General features: G+C 40.2%; 2 protein-coding genes across 2 annotated transcripts in view; one reads left to right on the forward strand and one right to left on the reverse strand.

Annotated features, from left to right (window-relative positions):
- Window positions 1-4,848: 4,848 nt before the first annotated feature.
- LOC110507812 (diacylglycerol O-acyltransferase 2) lies at window positions 4,849-12,688 on the reverse strand. Its single transcript, XM_036965609.2, is given in 10 exon segments — window positions 4,849-7,111; window positions 7,978-7,997; window positions 7,999-8,166; window positions 8,315-8,489; window positions 8,669-8,873; window positions 8,997-9,067; window positions 9,168-9,271; window positions 9,615-9,741; window positions 9,945-9,986; window positions 12,568-12,688. Coding segments are annotated over 10 exon segments (1,188 nt in total). The 3' UTR covers window positions 4,849-6,956.
- Window positions 12,553-15,432, forward strand: part of LOC110507809 (microtubule-associated protein 6 homolog) — a 10,896-nt gene continuing 8,016 nt past the window's right edge. Inside the window, exons 1-2 of the mRNA XM_021588092.3 lie at window positions 12,553-13,843; window positions 14,957-15,182. Of these exons, the coding sequence (XP_021443767.2) occupies window positions 13,095-13,843; window positions 14,957-15,182 (975 nt within the window). The 5' untranslated portion in view covers window positions 12,553-13,094. The remainder of the gene's footprint in view (window positions 13,844-14,956; window positions 15,183-15,432) is intronic.

The following is a 15,432-nucleotide window of genomic DNA, read 5'->3' on the forward strand; positions in this document are numbered from 1 at the left end:
TGGTCATGTGGATGGTGGTCATAAACCTTCCACCTCCATGCAGAGAAAAAATCCTCTATGGGGTTTAGGAAGGGGGAGTATGGAGGCAGGAATAGTACTGACATCCTGGGATGTGCAGCAAACCAGTCTGGGACTGCAGCAGAGTGGTGGAATGCCACATTATCGCATACAACAACGAAGGTAGGGGAGTTTCTGGCCCCTCTCTCCTCCGCTGGCACAAGTTGATTATGCAGGTCATCCAGAAAATAAATTTGCCTCTGTATTGTAGGGGGAAATGAGTGGTTTGTGTAACAGCAAACCATCATTGAACAGTAGAGTACACATTGTGATGTTAGCTCCTCTCTGGCCTGGGACATCCACGGTTGCTCTCTGTCCAATCACATTTCTTCCCCTGCGGTGTGTTTTTGCCACGTTGAATCCAGCATCATCCACAAAGATGAATGTATGTGCAGTTTGCCTGCCTTCCATCTCCATTACTCTCTAAAATACAGTAAATCCACAGTTTTACAGTACTTTACATTATGCATAGCTGTGTATGTACCCTGTTTGGTTATTGAACAGACATCTTACCTGGACATATTGATACTGGAGTTCTTTCACACGTACACCGTTTCTCTCAAAGGGTACAACTGCTTCCTCCTTATTTTATGTTTCTCTGGGACTCTGGCCATTGTCATTGTGCTGACTGTATTCACATTCCCAAAAGTGGTATTGTCTGCCAGCACTCTGTTTCGAATTTCCCACAGTTGTATTGCATTGTTGACAATTACCATGTCAAAAATGCCAATTTCCTCTGCATCTTATAATATTCTGCCTCTCCCTCCTGTGGGAGGCAACCTTTGGCAACCTACTGAAAAACGCAAGACAAGACAAGCAATATATTTCAAAATGTCAGTACATACTGTATTGTACTCTAATATGTAGTTAAATTATCATTGAAGGATGCACATCTCACTTGTTGTTTTGCTGCAGACGCTGCAGATTTGGTTGCACCCTTAAACCAGCCTCTCTCAAAGAGAGACCATGGTTTACAACATGGTCAATAATTGTGGCCCTTATCTCATCAGAGACCGCCGCTCTTGGTCTTCCTCTCCTTCGTCCTCCACGCATTCTCCCTCTCCCTGCCACTCTTCTTTCCCCACCAACCTGTCTTCCTTGATCCATGTTTCCAAACTAAATCATTTTGAAGCCGTCCTCTTTTGTCTGTTTGGTAACAAGAATAAAAACAGGACACTTGGTAGGCTTTCAGATGAAATTGCAGTCAGCTGGGTTTGGAATGATTAAATATTCTGCTGAGATTTTCTATATGTTTCAATCTGGTTACTGCATAAATGCACAACATTTGCCATCATTCCGCTTTGAATGTGTTTTTAACAGTTTTGGAAGCAGTGTATTAGCATTTGAAAACGTGCTGCAAATATATAGTTTTGCAGGTGGTGGAGTATGAATGAGAAAAGAGTTAATGGATTTCGGAGAATGTGGTCATTGAATGCATTTTGTGTGGAAGCAATGAAAAATGATTCACAGTTTGGTCCATATACACTTATGTGTCTCCAATAGCAAAAAATAGAGGATACACATTTCAAAACGATTCTTTTTGAAGTGCTGCATAGAAAGAATAGTAGATGGTAAATATAATTTTCCATACAGTATTTGACTATAACTTGGAAAGCACTTTTTTTGCATCTAATGGCAGGTTGTGTGCATGTCAGTCTTACAGTTTCATTGTCCTTATACAGTACATACGTAGGACAAATCAGCAGAAATAGGGGTATTGTAAAGCAGTTGGCTACTGTAAAAACATAGCATGGTGTTGTATGCCATTTCTGCCCTATGCAGCATTGTACAAGTCACACCTTTTCTATGTGACTTGTACAGTATCACGTCTCCCTACTTGAAATTCATCAGCTTACAGTGTATCAAGGTAATTCTGATAGTGAGTGGAATATATTGTTATATATAACCAAGTTATTTCAGCGGTGCATTGTACACTACACTATAGTTCCAAATGGCAGCACATAGAGTGACTCTTTCCAATTTGGAATGATGCTGTAGTATTTACCACCACATCCACATAAGGTTTGGTATTACCTTCCAACATAAATTGATGTCAAATTGATACATTTATGAGGTAAACATATGCCGTACAAAAGTACAGTTTTCAGCGGTTATCAAACTGTATATGTTAACTAGGCACTACATCATTTTGGTTATGTACAGTTGAAGTCGGAAGTTTACATACACTTAGGTTTGAGTCATTAAAACTCGTTTTTCAACCACTCCACAAATTTCTTGTTAACAAACTATAGTTTTGGCAAGTCGGTTAGGACATCTACTTTGTGCATGACACAAGTAATTTTTCCAACAATTGTTTACAGACAGATTATTTCACTTATAATTCACTGTATCACAATTCCAGTGGGTCACTAAATTGATTGTGCCTTTAAACAGCTTGGAAAATTCCAGAAGATGATGTCATGGCTTTAGAAGCTTCTGATAGGCTAATTGACATCATTTGAGTAAATTAGAGGTGTACCTGTGGATGTATTTCAAGGCCTACCTTCAAACTCATTGCCTTTTTGCTTGACTTGGGAAAATCAAAATAAATCAGCCAAAACTTGTAGACCTCCACAAGTCTGGTTCATCCTTGGGAGCAATTTCCAAACACTTGAAGGTACCACGTTCATCTGTACAAACAATAGTACGCAAGCATAAACACATTGGAACCACGCAGCCATCATACCGCTCAGGAAGGAGACGTGTTCTGTCTCCTAGAGATGAACGTACTTTGGTGAGAAAAGTGCAAATCAATCCCAGATCAACATCAAAGGACCTTGTGAAGAGGCTGGAGGAAACAGATGGAAACATAACCTGAAAGGCCACTCAGCAAGGAAGAAGCCACTGCTCCAAAACCTCCATAAAAAAGCCAGACTTCAGTTTGCAACTGCACATGGACAAAGATTGTACTTTTTGGAGAAATGTCTTCTGGTCTGAGGAAATAGAACTGTTTGGCCACAATGACCATTGTTATGTTTGGAGGAGAAAGGGGGAGGCTTGCAAGCCGAAGAACACCATCCCAACCATGAAGCACGGGGGTGGCAGCATCCTGTTGTGGGGGTGCTTTGCTGCAGATGGGACTGGTGCACTTCACAAAATAGATGACATCATGAGGGAGGAAAATTATGTGGATATATTGAAGCAACATCTCAAGACATCAGTTAGGAAGTTAAAGCTTTGTCGCAAATGGGTCTTAGAAATGGACAATGACCCCAAGCACACTTCCAAAAGTGTGGCAAAATAGCTTAAGGACAACAAAGTCAAGGTATTGGAGTGGCCATCACAAAGCCCTGACCTCAACCCTATAGAAAATGTGTGGGCAGAACTGAAAAAGTGTGTGAGAGCAAGGAGGCCTACATATCTGATTTAGTTACACCAGTTCTGTCAGGAGGAATGGGCCAAAATGCACCCAACTTATTGTGGGAAGCTTGTGGAAGGCGACCCGAAACATTTGACCCAAGTTAAACAATTTAAAGGCAATGCTACCAATACTAATTGAGTGTATGTAAACCTCTGACCCACTGGGAATGTGATGAAAGAAATAAAAGCTGAAATAAATTATTCTCTCTACTATTATTCTGACATTTCACATTCTTAATTCCTAACTGACCTAAGACAGGGAATGTTCACTAGGATTAAATGTCAGGAATAGTGAAAAACTGGGTTTAAATGTATTTGGCTAAGGTGTATGTAAACTTCCAACTTCAACTGTAGTTATCCATTTTGAGCAGTTTGAATAAGTTACAGTTAATTGTATTGTTAGCAAATGACAAGGCAAAGAAAAGTGAATATTGCATTTTGAAAAGCAGATACATATATTGAACATGTATCCATATTGAAAGAGTGATTTGGTGAAGTGAACAAGTTACTTTCTTTGTTTTAATCAGTCAACTGAAAATGCACTTAGAGTTTTGAAACATCTCAATGATCTGTTTTGAGCTTAGAAAGGGGAATGTATTCAACTGAAATGTGTCTTCCGCATTTAACCCAAACCCTCTGAATCAGAGCGGTGCGGGGAGGCTGCTTTAACACATCCATGGCAGCTGGGGAACAGTGGGTTAACTGCCTTGCACAGCAGATTCATGACAGATTTGTACCTTGTGAGCTCAGGGATTTGATCCAGCAACCTTTCAGTTACTGGCCCAACACTCTAACCACTAGGCTACCTGCCGCCCCATGTACCACATACTTGTGAAAATTGCACTAAAGGGATAGAAAACACTTGTTCAACCAATAAAAATACATTTTAGATGAAACTCATAAACCCATGTAGAGTCGCTTGCTCTAGTTCCTGCTATTAAATGCTTGAGTTTGAATGAAAGGAAGCCATTGTTTAATGATCAATAAATCTTTTTTTAGGACATCCTGGAAAGTTCAAATTGCAGAGCGTTATGTGTTTCTTATTATAATTTATCATATTGATTTAGAAACAAGGTTCAAAACAACACCTGCTTGACAACTACCACTGCTACACAGACAAAGATATGTTTATCTTAAACTTGTCGATTGAACCCCTGTCATAATAGAAGAACAAATTATATTTGAGTGCAAATAAATATCTTGCAACGACCAAATAAAACACCTTAATTTTGGTGAGATGTAAAGACAAGCGATATAAACATATATATTTTTAAACGTACAGTGTTTGTGCTTCTTTTGAAATAATCATACCAATATACATGACATGTTAATGATGTATTCTACAGCTGTTTGTCTAATAAAAATACATTTTGGAATAGTTTTTTATTTGTTAGTTCACTTTGAACAACTTCATGATACTACTAAAAACTATTGTGTTTATCCACATTTTTATTGTTTAGCCGTAAAATCCAGAACATTAAAACAACAACAATTACAGGGTGAATGGCTCAAAGGCATCAGTTCTTTACAATGAACAAACAAAGATATCCAATGTTTTAAAAGCATATGTTTGAGAAGCAACTGAAAGTCAATACGGTGACAAACTGTATCTGTGGTAGCAAACACCCTACACCCTCAACAGATGCACATGATGGCTGAAGGGCTGGGGACCACTGCACTGACTGACAGGCAGATTCAGGGCTTCAGTGAGGGCTTAGTGGATTAATGATTCATGCTATGATAAATAACATCAAAGGCAATTCATTCTTTATCACCATTTTTAAGAAGGAATAAGACATGTAGTTTGAAGACAGTTTTATGTTTTTCTTGTTCAATGCCCTTCTAAAATAAAGGAATTTATAGCGTGTTTATGAAGACCTACATTCTTATCATTGTTATGTGAACAGATAGTCTCAGATTATGATAATGTGGCAGCTACATCTTGAGTGTCTATTGAACCTCATTTGCTATTATGTTGGAAAAATTCAGATACATTTGTGAATTTAGAGAAATAGTCTCTCTCTGAACAATATTTTCTTTAAATATACGCACTGATCCACTGAATAGTTATATTAAAACATACAAGCAACTAATAATACATGAAAATGTATGCCTGCTTGATATACAATACTTTACAAAAGGTTTGAATAGCTGGCATACGTTCGTTCGTTCAATGTAGTGAAGAGTCAAGACACACCTGTGTGGCCATGAAAGTGACTTGTTAAGACAAATACAGCAAAGATTTGACATCACAATGTTTTCTTTGCAAATATCTTTGGAAAATGCCAAAAAACAACCCCGTTCTGATTCATCAAACAAAAATATGATGGATTTAAAATACACATTCTGTTTTATTTACTTCAGCAGAACCATAAATTGAGAGAAATATGCCCCTGGTGGTTATATTGAAGTGAACGTGATGAGAGCAATAATGCATAAAATGTGTTGCAGCAGGCTATGCTTCCAGACAGCAAACAAATAACAACCCAGGACACTTCACCTAGTGACTATCTTAGAAAAGAACCGGCAGCATTAATGTCTTCACTCATGCTGCCAAACATACCCTCGTAAAACTGACTATCCTACCGATCCTTGACTTCGGCGCTGTCATTTACAAAATATCCTCCAACACTCTACTCAGCAAATTGGATGCAGTTTATCACAGTGCCATCCGTTTTGTCACCAAAGCCCCATATACTACCCACCACTGCTCTCGTTGGCTGGCCCTCGCTTCATATTCGTCGCCAAACCCACTGGCCCTTGGTCATCTATAAGTCTTTGCTAGGTAAAGCCCCGCCTTATCTCAGCTCACTGATCACCATAGCAGCACCCACCCGTAGCACGCGCTCCAGAAGGTATATTTCACTGGTCACCACCAAAACCAATTCCCCCTTTGGCTGCCTTTCCTTCCAGTTCTCTGCTGCCAATGACTGGAACGAATTGCAAAAATCACTGAAGCTGGAGACTCATATCTCCCTACACTAACTAAGCATCAGCTGTCAGAGCAGCTCACAGATCATTGCAGCTGTACATAGCACATCTGTAAATATCCCATCCAACTACCTCATCCCCATATTGTTTTTTTGTTTGTTGCTCCTTTGCACCCCAGTATCTTGACTTGCACACTCATCTTATGCACACCTACCACTCCAGTGTTAATTACTAAATTGTAATTACTTTGCCACTACGGCCTATTTATTGCCTTACCTCCCTAATCTTACCTAATTAGCGCACACTGTATATTGAATTTTTCTATTGTGTTATTGACTGTACATTTGTTTATTCCATGTGTAACTCTGTGTTGTTGTTTGTGTCGCACTGCTTTGCTTTATCTTGGCCAGGTCGCAGTTGTAAATGAGAACTTGTTCTCAACTGGCCTACCTGGTTAAATAAAGGTGAAATATATATATATATTTTAAATAACCTTTGACCTGTGAGATTTTTCTGTTAGTCACAGCCTCAGTCATTATGTACAAGGCTTATCTGGAGCAGCCAAAGAGCAGTACTTGTGTCTGACCCAGCCAGAATATGACCACACCTCAGTGAATCACCAGTACATTCCCCTCCCTCAGCCCAAAGTGGGTCTTGTGCTTTTCAAATAGCTGTGTAAGGGAGCGTACGTACATGGTGTGGTAATGGTTCACTTCTTCTTGGCTGGGTGAACTGATCTTGGCCATCTCCATGGGTTTTCCAACTGAAAGACAAAATCATTTTCTAACCAGATGACAGTCTCAGTGTTACTCACCCTAAAATAGATCAAAATGCACTTGAATTCTATACTGAACAAAAATATAAATGCAGCATGCAACAACTTCAAAGATTTTACTGAGTTACAGTTCATATAAGGAAATCAGTCAATTGAAATAAATTCATTATGCCCTAATCAATGTATTTCACATGACTGGGCAGGAGTTTTTGCCCACAAAATGGCTTTATTACAGACATGAATACCCATACCCCCCCCCCCGGATGTGGAGGTCCTGGGCTGGTGTGGTTACACGTGGTCTGTGGTTGTGAGACCAGTCAGATGTACTGCCAAATTCTCTTAAAGAATGTTGAAGGCAGCTTATAGTAAAGAACTGAACATTCAACTGAGCTCCCTCAAAACTTGAGATATCTGTGGCATTGTGTTGTGTGACAAAACTGCAGATTTTAGAGTGGTATTTTATTGTTCCCAGCACCTGTGTAATGATCATGCTGTTTAATCAGCTTCTTGATATGCCACACCTTTCAGGTGGATGGATTATCTTGGCAAAGGAGAAATGCTCACTAACAGGGATGTAAATAAATGTGTGCACAGAATTTGAGAGAAATAAGCTTTCTGTGTGAATGGAAAATTTCTGGGATCTTTTATTTCAGCTCATGAAACATGGGACCAACACTTTACATATTGCATTATATTTTTGTTCAGTATAGAGGCCATTCTCCACATACATAACTTAGTGGCACTTTGTTTTAGGGGAACAGAAATGACTGAGAAATGACATGGTCAAATGGTAATTACATAGCAATAACTTTACAGAACACCCCTTGTATTTCTAGGGAATATGGTAAGCTTACCAACTGAGTTGATGGGTTTGGCCCCAGGTGTCAGGGGAGAAGAGGCCCCAGCCCTGAAACACACAGGGGGCAAAGCCCAGGATCCTCTGTAGCCCCCTCTGGATCAGCCTCCACCAAGATCCCTCATTCAGAATCAGCTGCTTAAACACATCATTCTCCCCAAACAAGTACTCAGGCACCAGGTCAGCCCTGGTAGACAATAACACAATAAGACACAACACAACATAGTCAGTCTCACCTCCAGATGATCAGTGTGACAGTCTGTTTTTAAAGTGTATCTGCTTGAATCAATGTAGCTTTCTGGTGTGGATCGTTTGTGTATACCATGGGGACTTACCCTTGTTGCAGAGCCAGTTTCACAAAGCTCTTGCGGTTCTTTAGGGTGAGACAATGAACTCCTGGAGTACAGTCCAGAGATTCAGCTGCCCCTCCAACAGTAAGAACGACTGCATTCCCTGTCCCATTACATGACAGAATGAACTCCAGTGTGGCGCGATTCACAGGACAAATCCCTGAATAATAACAAATCACTCTTTTTAGGAGCAACATTTACGGAACTACTCAATCATGTCTATAAATGAAACCTTTACTGTCCTTGAAGGGAAATTAATCTACAATGTATGTTCACGTTATAAACAATCACTCATTGTTTTAGTATGGGTTGAAACTAACCAGAGACCAGTATCCTCACCTGCAGACATCAGGTACTCTCTGGCTAATGGCATGTGGCAGTTTCCAGCCAGGGTAGCCACAAATGGTGTTATTCCAGGGAACTTGGCTGAAAAACCATTGGCTTCTGTTGCAAAGTTACAAAGTGCTCCAAAACAAAAGATTCCATGTGGGTGGGAGCCTAGGATATAGTTTAGATTGGGCAACAAGTTGTGGGTCTTGATAAGCTGGAGTCAGAAGATTGTTAAATATGAGATTCGACATTGAAATTATACTAATTATTAAATATTGGCCACAGTTAATTTCCCTATAGGAATGTGACAAAGCAGTGTGCAGTTACTATCACTCACTCGGATAGGGAAGTAGTCTCGGTAGTAGGTCCAAACTGTCCAGTTCCTCACCCACGAGAACCTGCGGCCAGCTAGGAGTCAACACATCATATCATCAACAAAAAGCTACAGTAAGTCTGAAAAACAACCAGTACTCCAGCTGTATTCTCTATAATGTAGCATTTAGCTTGCCTTGTTTGTGTGTGTTGCAATCATAGACGAGCCAGGTGGTGTATGAGGCCCACCAGTAGTCAGTCCAGAGGAGGTACAGCATCACCACAGAGCATATAGGGCCTGGTCCAACACAGAGAGGGGCAAGAGGATGAAACACAGATTAACTTTGAATTGTCAAACATCCTATTGTTTTTTTAAATCTGAGAAAATAAAAAAATCTATACAAAAAAGCACACAAGTTTGAGAATCATAATTGACTATTTGTGTTGTGTCATAGCCAGTTAGAGGTTGTTCAACCCATTAACACTGTGGTGCAGTGTTTATGCCCGCTAGTACGCAACAGTTTTCCAAGAAGCACAATAAAAGGCTGGCCATTTATATACTGTTCATAAATTAAAAACAAAAATCCAGTGCTTCAGCCATTTGACAGTGAAGTATATGGAGCTCAGCAGATAATCTCACCTAATGATGAGGAAGGAGACAATGAACTGCATGACAGAGAAGACCTGGACCTGGTTCTCCAGCCTGGGACACCAGGCCCAGTGCATAGAGAGCAGGGACTGCAGGGATGACAGGAGGACGGATCCAGTGCCTGGAACACATCACATTAGGATTGCTAAACTTAAATGTCAACACTTTGCTACTTAAAATGCAATCAGATTATATTTACGGGAACTTGAAAGTACACAAAATATGTAACAATACTCAACACAGTTTGTGAAAGAAATAAACCAAACTTAATTAAGAGTGAAGATACTGGAATGGATTTATTGCACCCTGTAAAAATGATCTTACCTCGCAAGACACAGGTGTATGCTGCAAGAATTGTCTTCTTAACTACAAAATTGAACATAGAAAGCCAGAAATGTTAGCTGTCAAAGGGCAATAAAACGAGTTCTCTCTATTACAACCCATGACATCAGTGCTCTCTCACACTTGGTTGAACAAGTTTATACCCCTCAAAGGAGGGGCGACAGTGTGAAGGGTGCTGTGACTGTCACAGAGCACATTGTGTACTCTCTTTGTATTATTGCAGGGGACAACTGAACATTGTCCTTGAATATTATCTGTTTCATTATGTCAAAATGTTGCCTCTCTTTAGTCATATAACATGCCATTTATAAGCTACATAAGCAAGCAGTCTGGTCTCATAGACTAGGCGTCAAATAGCATAAAAAATAAGATATGTTATGTTTGGTATGGTTACACAAGACAAATGGTTACTTAAGGCAATAACGAAAGTAGGGTGGTTGGTCAGGGTGGATGGGTGGTTGTATAATGTGAACGTCTAGCAACTCAAAGGTTGCGAGTTTGAATCTCATCATGGACAACTTTAGCATTTTAGCTAATTAGTGACTTTTGAGGTAGTTAGTACTTTTTAGCTACTTCGCAACTACTTAGCATGTTAGCTAACCCTAACCTTAACCCATTTAGCTAACCCATCACCTAACCCTAACCTTAACCCTTTTAGCTAACCTTTCCTCTTTCTCTAACCCTAACCTTAACCCTTTAACCTAACTCATAAATGTAACCCTAACCTTAACCCTAACCCCAAGCCTAGCTAATGTTAGCCACCTAGCTAGAATTCGTAATATATTGCACTTTTGCAAATTCGCAACATACTGTACGTTTTGCAAATTTGTAACATATCATACTAAATGGAGTGTCTCGGATTTACATACAGAATAATATGAAATGCTCTGAGACCAGGTTGAAGCAAGGGATGAATTGTGTGTCAATGATGATTGTCAACTAATAAAGGAAATGTTAGCAAAATCGAATAGAGAAGTAAATATAATTTTTCTTTGATTGGACACATGTGTTTGCTTAAACAATCAATCCATGGACCATGAGGTCAAAATTGAAATGAACAGATACACAAGCAGGGAAAATCCAATGGTAGTCATAGGGTGAGAGATTCCATTGCAGCGCTTTGAGACAATGTGTCTCAGAGACTGTCCTTGGTTCATAGCAGCTATTGTAGCTTCACAAAGCACATCTTTGTTTCGCAATGATTCTGTAATCTTAACATTTTTGCTTGATAAAAGACACCTTGACCCCACATTGAAACCAATGAATGAATCATTGTGAAAATAAACATGAAAATGTATCTAGCATACTGAACATATTTATAAGGAGTCTTCTGTGAATCAAGTATAATAGAATAAATACTGCCAAATTTTCCTTACTTAATGTACAGATTTAAACATTCTGACATTGCTCATCCTAATATTTATATTTAGATATTTCTTAATTCTATTCTTTTACTTTTAGATGTGTGTGTATTATTGTTAGATACTACTGCACTGTTGGAGCTAGGAACACAAGCATTTCGCTACACCCGCAATAACATCTGCTAAATATGTGTATGTGACCAATAAATTGTGATTTGATGAGCAATGACAGGTAGGCTATCCATCAATTCCACTTCTAGTCTCATTGATGGAAACAAAATGCCTAAACACATTATAAGCCTCATATTGGCTCATCATATAACTTTCCCACATGATATGAAACCCAAACAATTGTGCAATTTACCCTTTCCCAAAGCCTATGTAATATAGCCTACCTTCCATTATAATTGGTGTTACTCTCAGCCATGTGTAGATGTTTTGAATAATGTACTGGTTGTTCCAACTATTTGTAGCTTTTTCTATCCCTCTGTGTTTCTGTTTGTTCCCAACAGTGTTTCAGTGACTGATATTTGTGACCTTCTATACTCAATAAAGTAGGACAACACATTGAATCACACCCCACTACCCTCAAGCACCATAGGTCTACTCATAATTATTCAGTACTGATGCTATAACTAAAGCCTACTCACAGAGCTTTAAGCTATACATATACAGGTAACTTCCAAAATAAAGGAAACACCAATATAAAGTGTCATAAATAGGGTGTTGGGTCACCATGAGCCAGAACAGCCTCAATTCACCTTGGCATAGATTCAACAAGTGTCTGAAACTATATTGGAGGGATGTGACACCATTCGTCCAAGATAAATTCCATAATTTTGTGTTTTGTTGATGGTCCTGGAAAACGCTGCCTCAGGCGCCGCTCCAGAATCTCACATTAGTGTTAAATTGGGTTGAGATCTGGTGACTGAGATGACCATGGCATATGGTTTACATAATTGTCATACTCATCAAACCATTTAGTGACCACTCATGCCCTGAATATGGGGACATCCTATGGGATAGTAGCCAAAATAATGGCCATTTTTATACATGACCCTAAGCATGATGGTTTTAATTGCTTAATTAACTCAGGAACCACACCTGACTTCGTGATACTTTGTACCCCTAATTTATACTCAAGTTTTTCCGTTATTTTGGCAGTTAACTGTACATCTCCCGCCATTAATTTTAATTTGTAGTATGTGAGTGCTGAGGTATGCTATACTGTACACTAGACCGACGTTTGCCGTGTCTGTACAGCATCATCGGAAAAGGGAGGGTTAACCAGGCAGCATCTCCTCCCTCTTTGCGGCCTAACGGTGACGGACCCAGGTGACAGTTCACCGTGCAAACCCCGGGCATCTTCTGAGGTTTCTGGAACGTAGCGGGGTGGGGCCCCTCTGATGCGCAACCAGAAAGCCGATCCAGACCGCGAATGCAATGGGCTCCTCACAGCAAATTCAGTCTATTTCAGTTTAAATTATAGTAGCTTTGTAGAACCAGTAGCCTACAAAGGACTTTCCTCATTTGTATTATAAGGCTCTTCAATTTCTTACCATCCAGCAAGCATCGTAGGATTTCTGAAAAATAGAGACATAGGTAGACACGTACATTTTTCTGACTGGACAGAATTTGAGTGTGCGCAGGGAGCATCATTTTCCCGTCTCTGGTCCGTGAGTAGGACGTTCATCCAGGCCTCTCTCATCAGTAGCCTAAAACTTTGATTCAGATTTTAAGTGCATAGGTTATTATATATCTATCGTTGATTATGGCCTGGCCGTGCATCACACGGGCTTGCTGCATTAACCGCTTCTGGAGTGAGTTAGACAAAGCGGACATCGCTGTGCCTTTGGTTTTCACGAAATATTCGGATGTGGCTGAGGTGCAGCATCTCCACCCTCAGCCTCCATCTAGACAGACGAGGACCGGCCCCATCACCATAGAAACCCAGCCTTCTCACAGTGAACAGGAGGCGGCGGCAGTAAAGGCACCGCCCGCGACTGGTGCCGCATCAGGAAAACATGGCTGTAGTGCGTCTGTGATGCGCCAGGATTTCAGGGAATGGAAAGATATACGCCCGGAGCCCAGCTGCAAACCCAAGAATGAATATCACCCCTCCGCGACACCTTTCCACAACGTAACACAGTATCAGAAGGATTATAAACCATGGCCTGTCCCGAAAAAGGGAGACCACCCCTGGATCCCCAAACCCAGCCCAACTGCCTCCTTCGATGCCCAAGAACGGGGCGTGGGGACCACAACGAAGCATGCAACTACAGAGCACGAGAGCGGTGTGGAGAAGAGTGAAATTGAAGAAAAGGTGCAAGAGAAAGTATCCAAAGAGAGGAAAAAGAAACCAGTGAAGAAGGATAAAACTGTAGAAAAGAAAGTGAGTGCCAAAATGGAGGGACAGCCACCGGCAGATGTCACTGTGGAGGGGAAAGGAAGGGCAGCAGCAGACGCGCTGAACAGACAGATAAAACAGGTCGTCTCAACTGGCACTGGCAGCTCTTATAGGTGAGGATCTGACTACAGTGGGACTATGTAATTCAATGAATGTTTATTATTGAATTACATTATGAACACATGTTCTGCCTCTGAAATATACATGTTACAGTTTAAATATGTCAACCCTAAATTAAACATGGAATGTAGGCCACAAATAACTTTATTGTGGAGCCCAAAAGTATTTTAATAAAAAGGCCTAACACAATATTTTGTGTTGCCTGGACAATAGTGTTCAGTGTACAATGTATTACACAACATCTTAATATATAATTGCAGTAACTACCTAAATACATGCATCAATTGTTAATCAATTTATTTAAATGTTGTGCACATGTTGGTAAGCTAAGAACATATTGTGCACAACATCTAAATACATTTGATTAATAATTGATGCATGCATTTTTGGTAGTTACTGTACTAGCAGTAGCAAAGCCAAGATGCATGTAGCCTTCAGTCTATTGACAATAAAACACACATCATCCCTACTGGGCTATATAATCTACTCAAGAAAGCCCACTCTACCTTTCCATCATGAACTGTACATGTCTGTTTTTTTCTAGGTTCATCTTACTTTTTTTTTTTGTGAGATATTTGATCTAACATACAGTATGTTCTCTAATTTCAGTGTCCAGTGATCTAATATTGTCATTGATAGCTGCTGCAGCATTGATTTCTCCCTGTTTCATTCTCCTCTATGGTTTTACCAGATCAATACAGTAGCACATCATGTCAAGGCCAAGGCAGGAAAGGAACTCTGTATATCCCTAAGGCCTCCCTGGAGGGGCTCTCCCTCATTTGTTTCCCTCATTTTTGACTGCATGGTCAATTTGTTTTTGTGTAAAATGTGTAGAGTGTTTTGCAGTTGTCGTCTGTGGGTGAAAGGAACCAGAAGCCCTGTGTTGTAGTTACTGTAATGGGGAGTAAAGTGACTAACGAGTAATGCTACCCTCCCTGTGTAGACTTCGGCTGTAAATCTGATGAGTCATTTCAGTCCATTTCCTTCCACAGATTTTGGGCAACAACATTGTTTGTCTGGGATTCATAATAAAACTAAGTGATTTTTTTGATGATGAACTGGGGAACTAATGAGTTTGCTGAGTTTGCTGATTCATTGTTTTTCAGAAATGAGTTCAAGGCGTACAAAGATGTGAAGCCAGTGAAGTCAACCAAGCCCCAGTCTCAGTACAAACCTCCTGCAGAAGACAAGGACAAGTCCAGCCTGGAGACCAGCTACAGCGCCACCTACAAGGGGGAGCAGGCTAAGGTGCAGCCCACTGACAACAAGCTGCTGGAGCGCAGGAGGATACGCAGCCTGTACAATGAGCCGGGTGGCAAGGAGACCACCAAGGTGAGCCCACATCAACATGCAAGTGACAATGAACACTGACTATTTTATGTTAAAATGTCTATCTAATTGCACAAAATACATGTTCAATTTCGAGTTTTCAAACCCGTTGCTCTGACGGGCCAATTCATGTTTATGTCTCAGTGAAAATGAGGATAAATCCAAATAATGCTAATTAAACTTCAAACTGCATTAGTTACATTGGACATGGTTGATTTCATGTATATGTTCTCCTTCAAGCAACATACTATTT

This window comes from Oncorhynchus mykiss, chromosome 27 (genome assembly GCF_057628025.1).
Source record: "Oncorhynchus mykiss isolate SJ-2025 chromosome 27, ASM5762802v1, whole genome shotgun sequence".
In the NCBI taxonomy this organism is placed as follows: domain Eukaryota; kingdom Metazoa; phylum Chordata; class Actinopteri; order Salmoniformes; family Salmonidae; genus Oncorhynchus; species Oncorhynchus mykiss.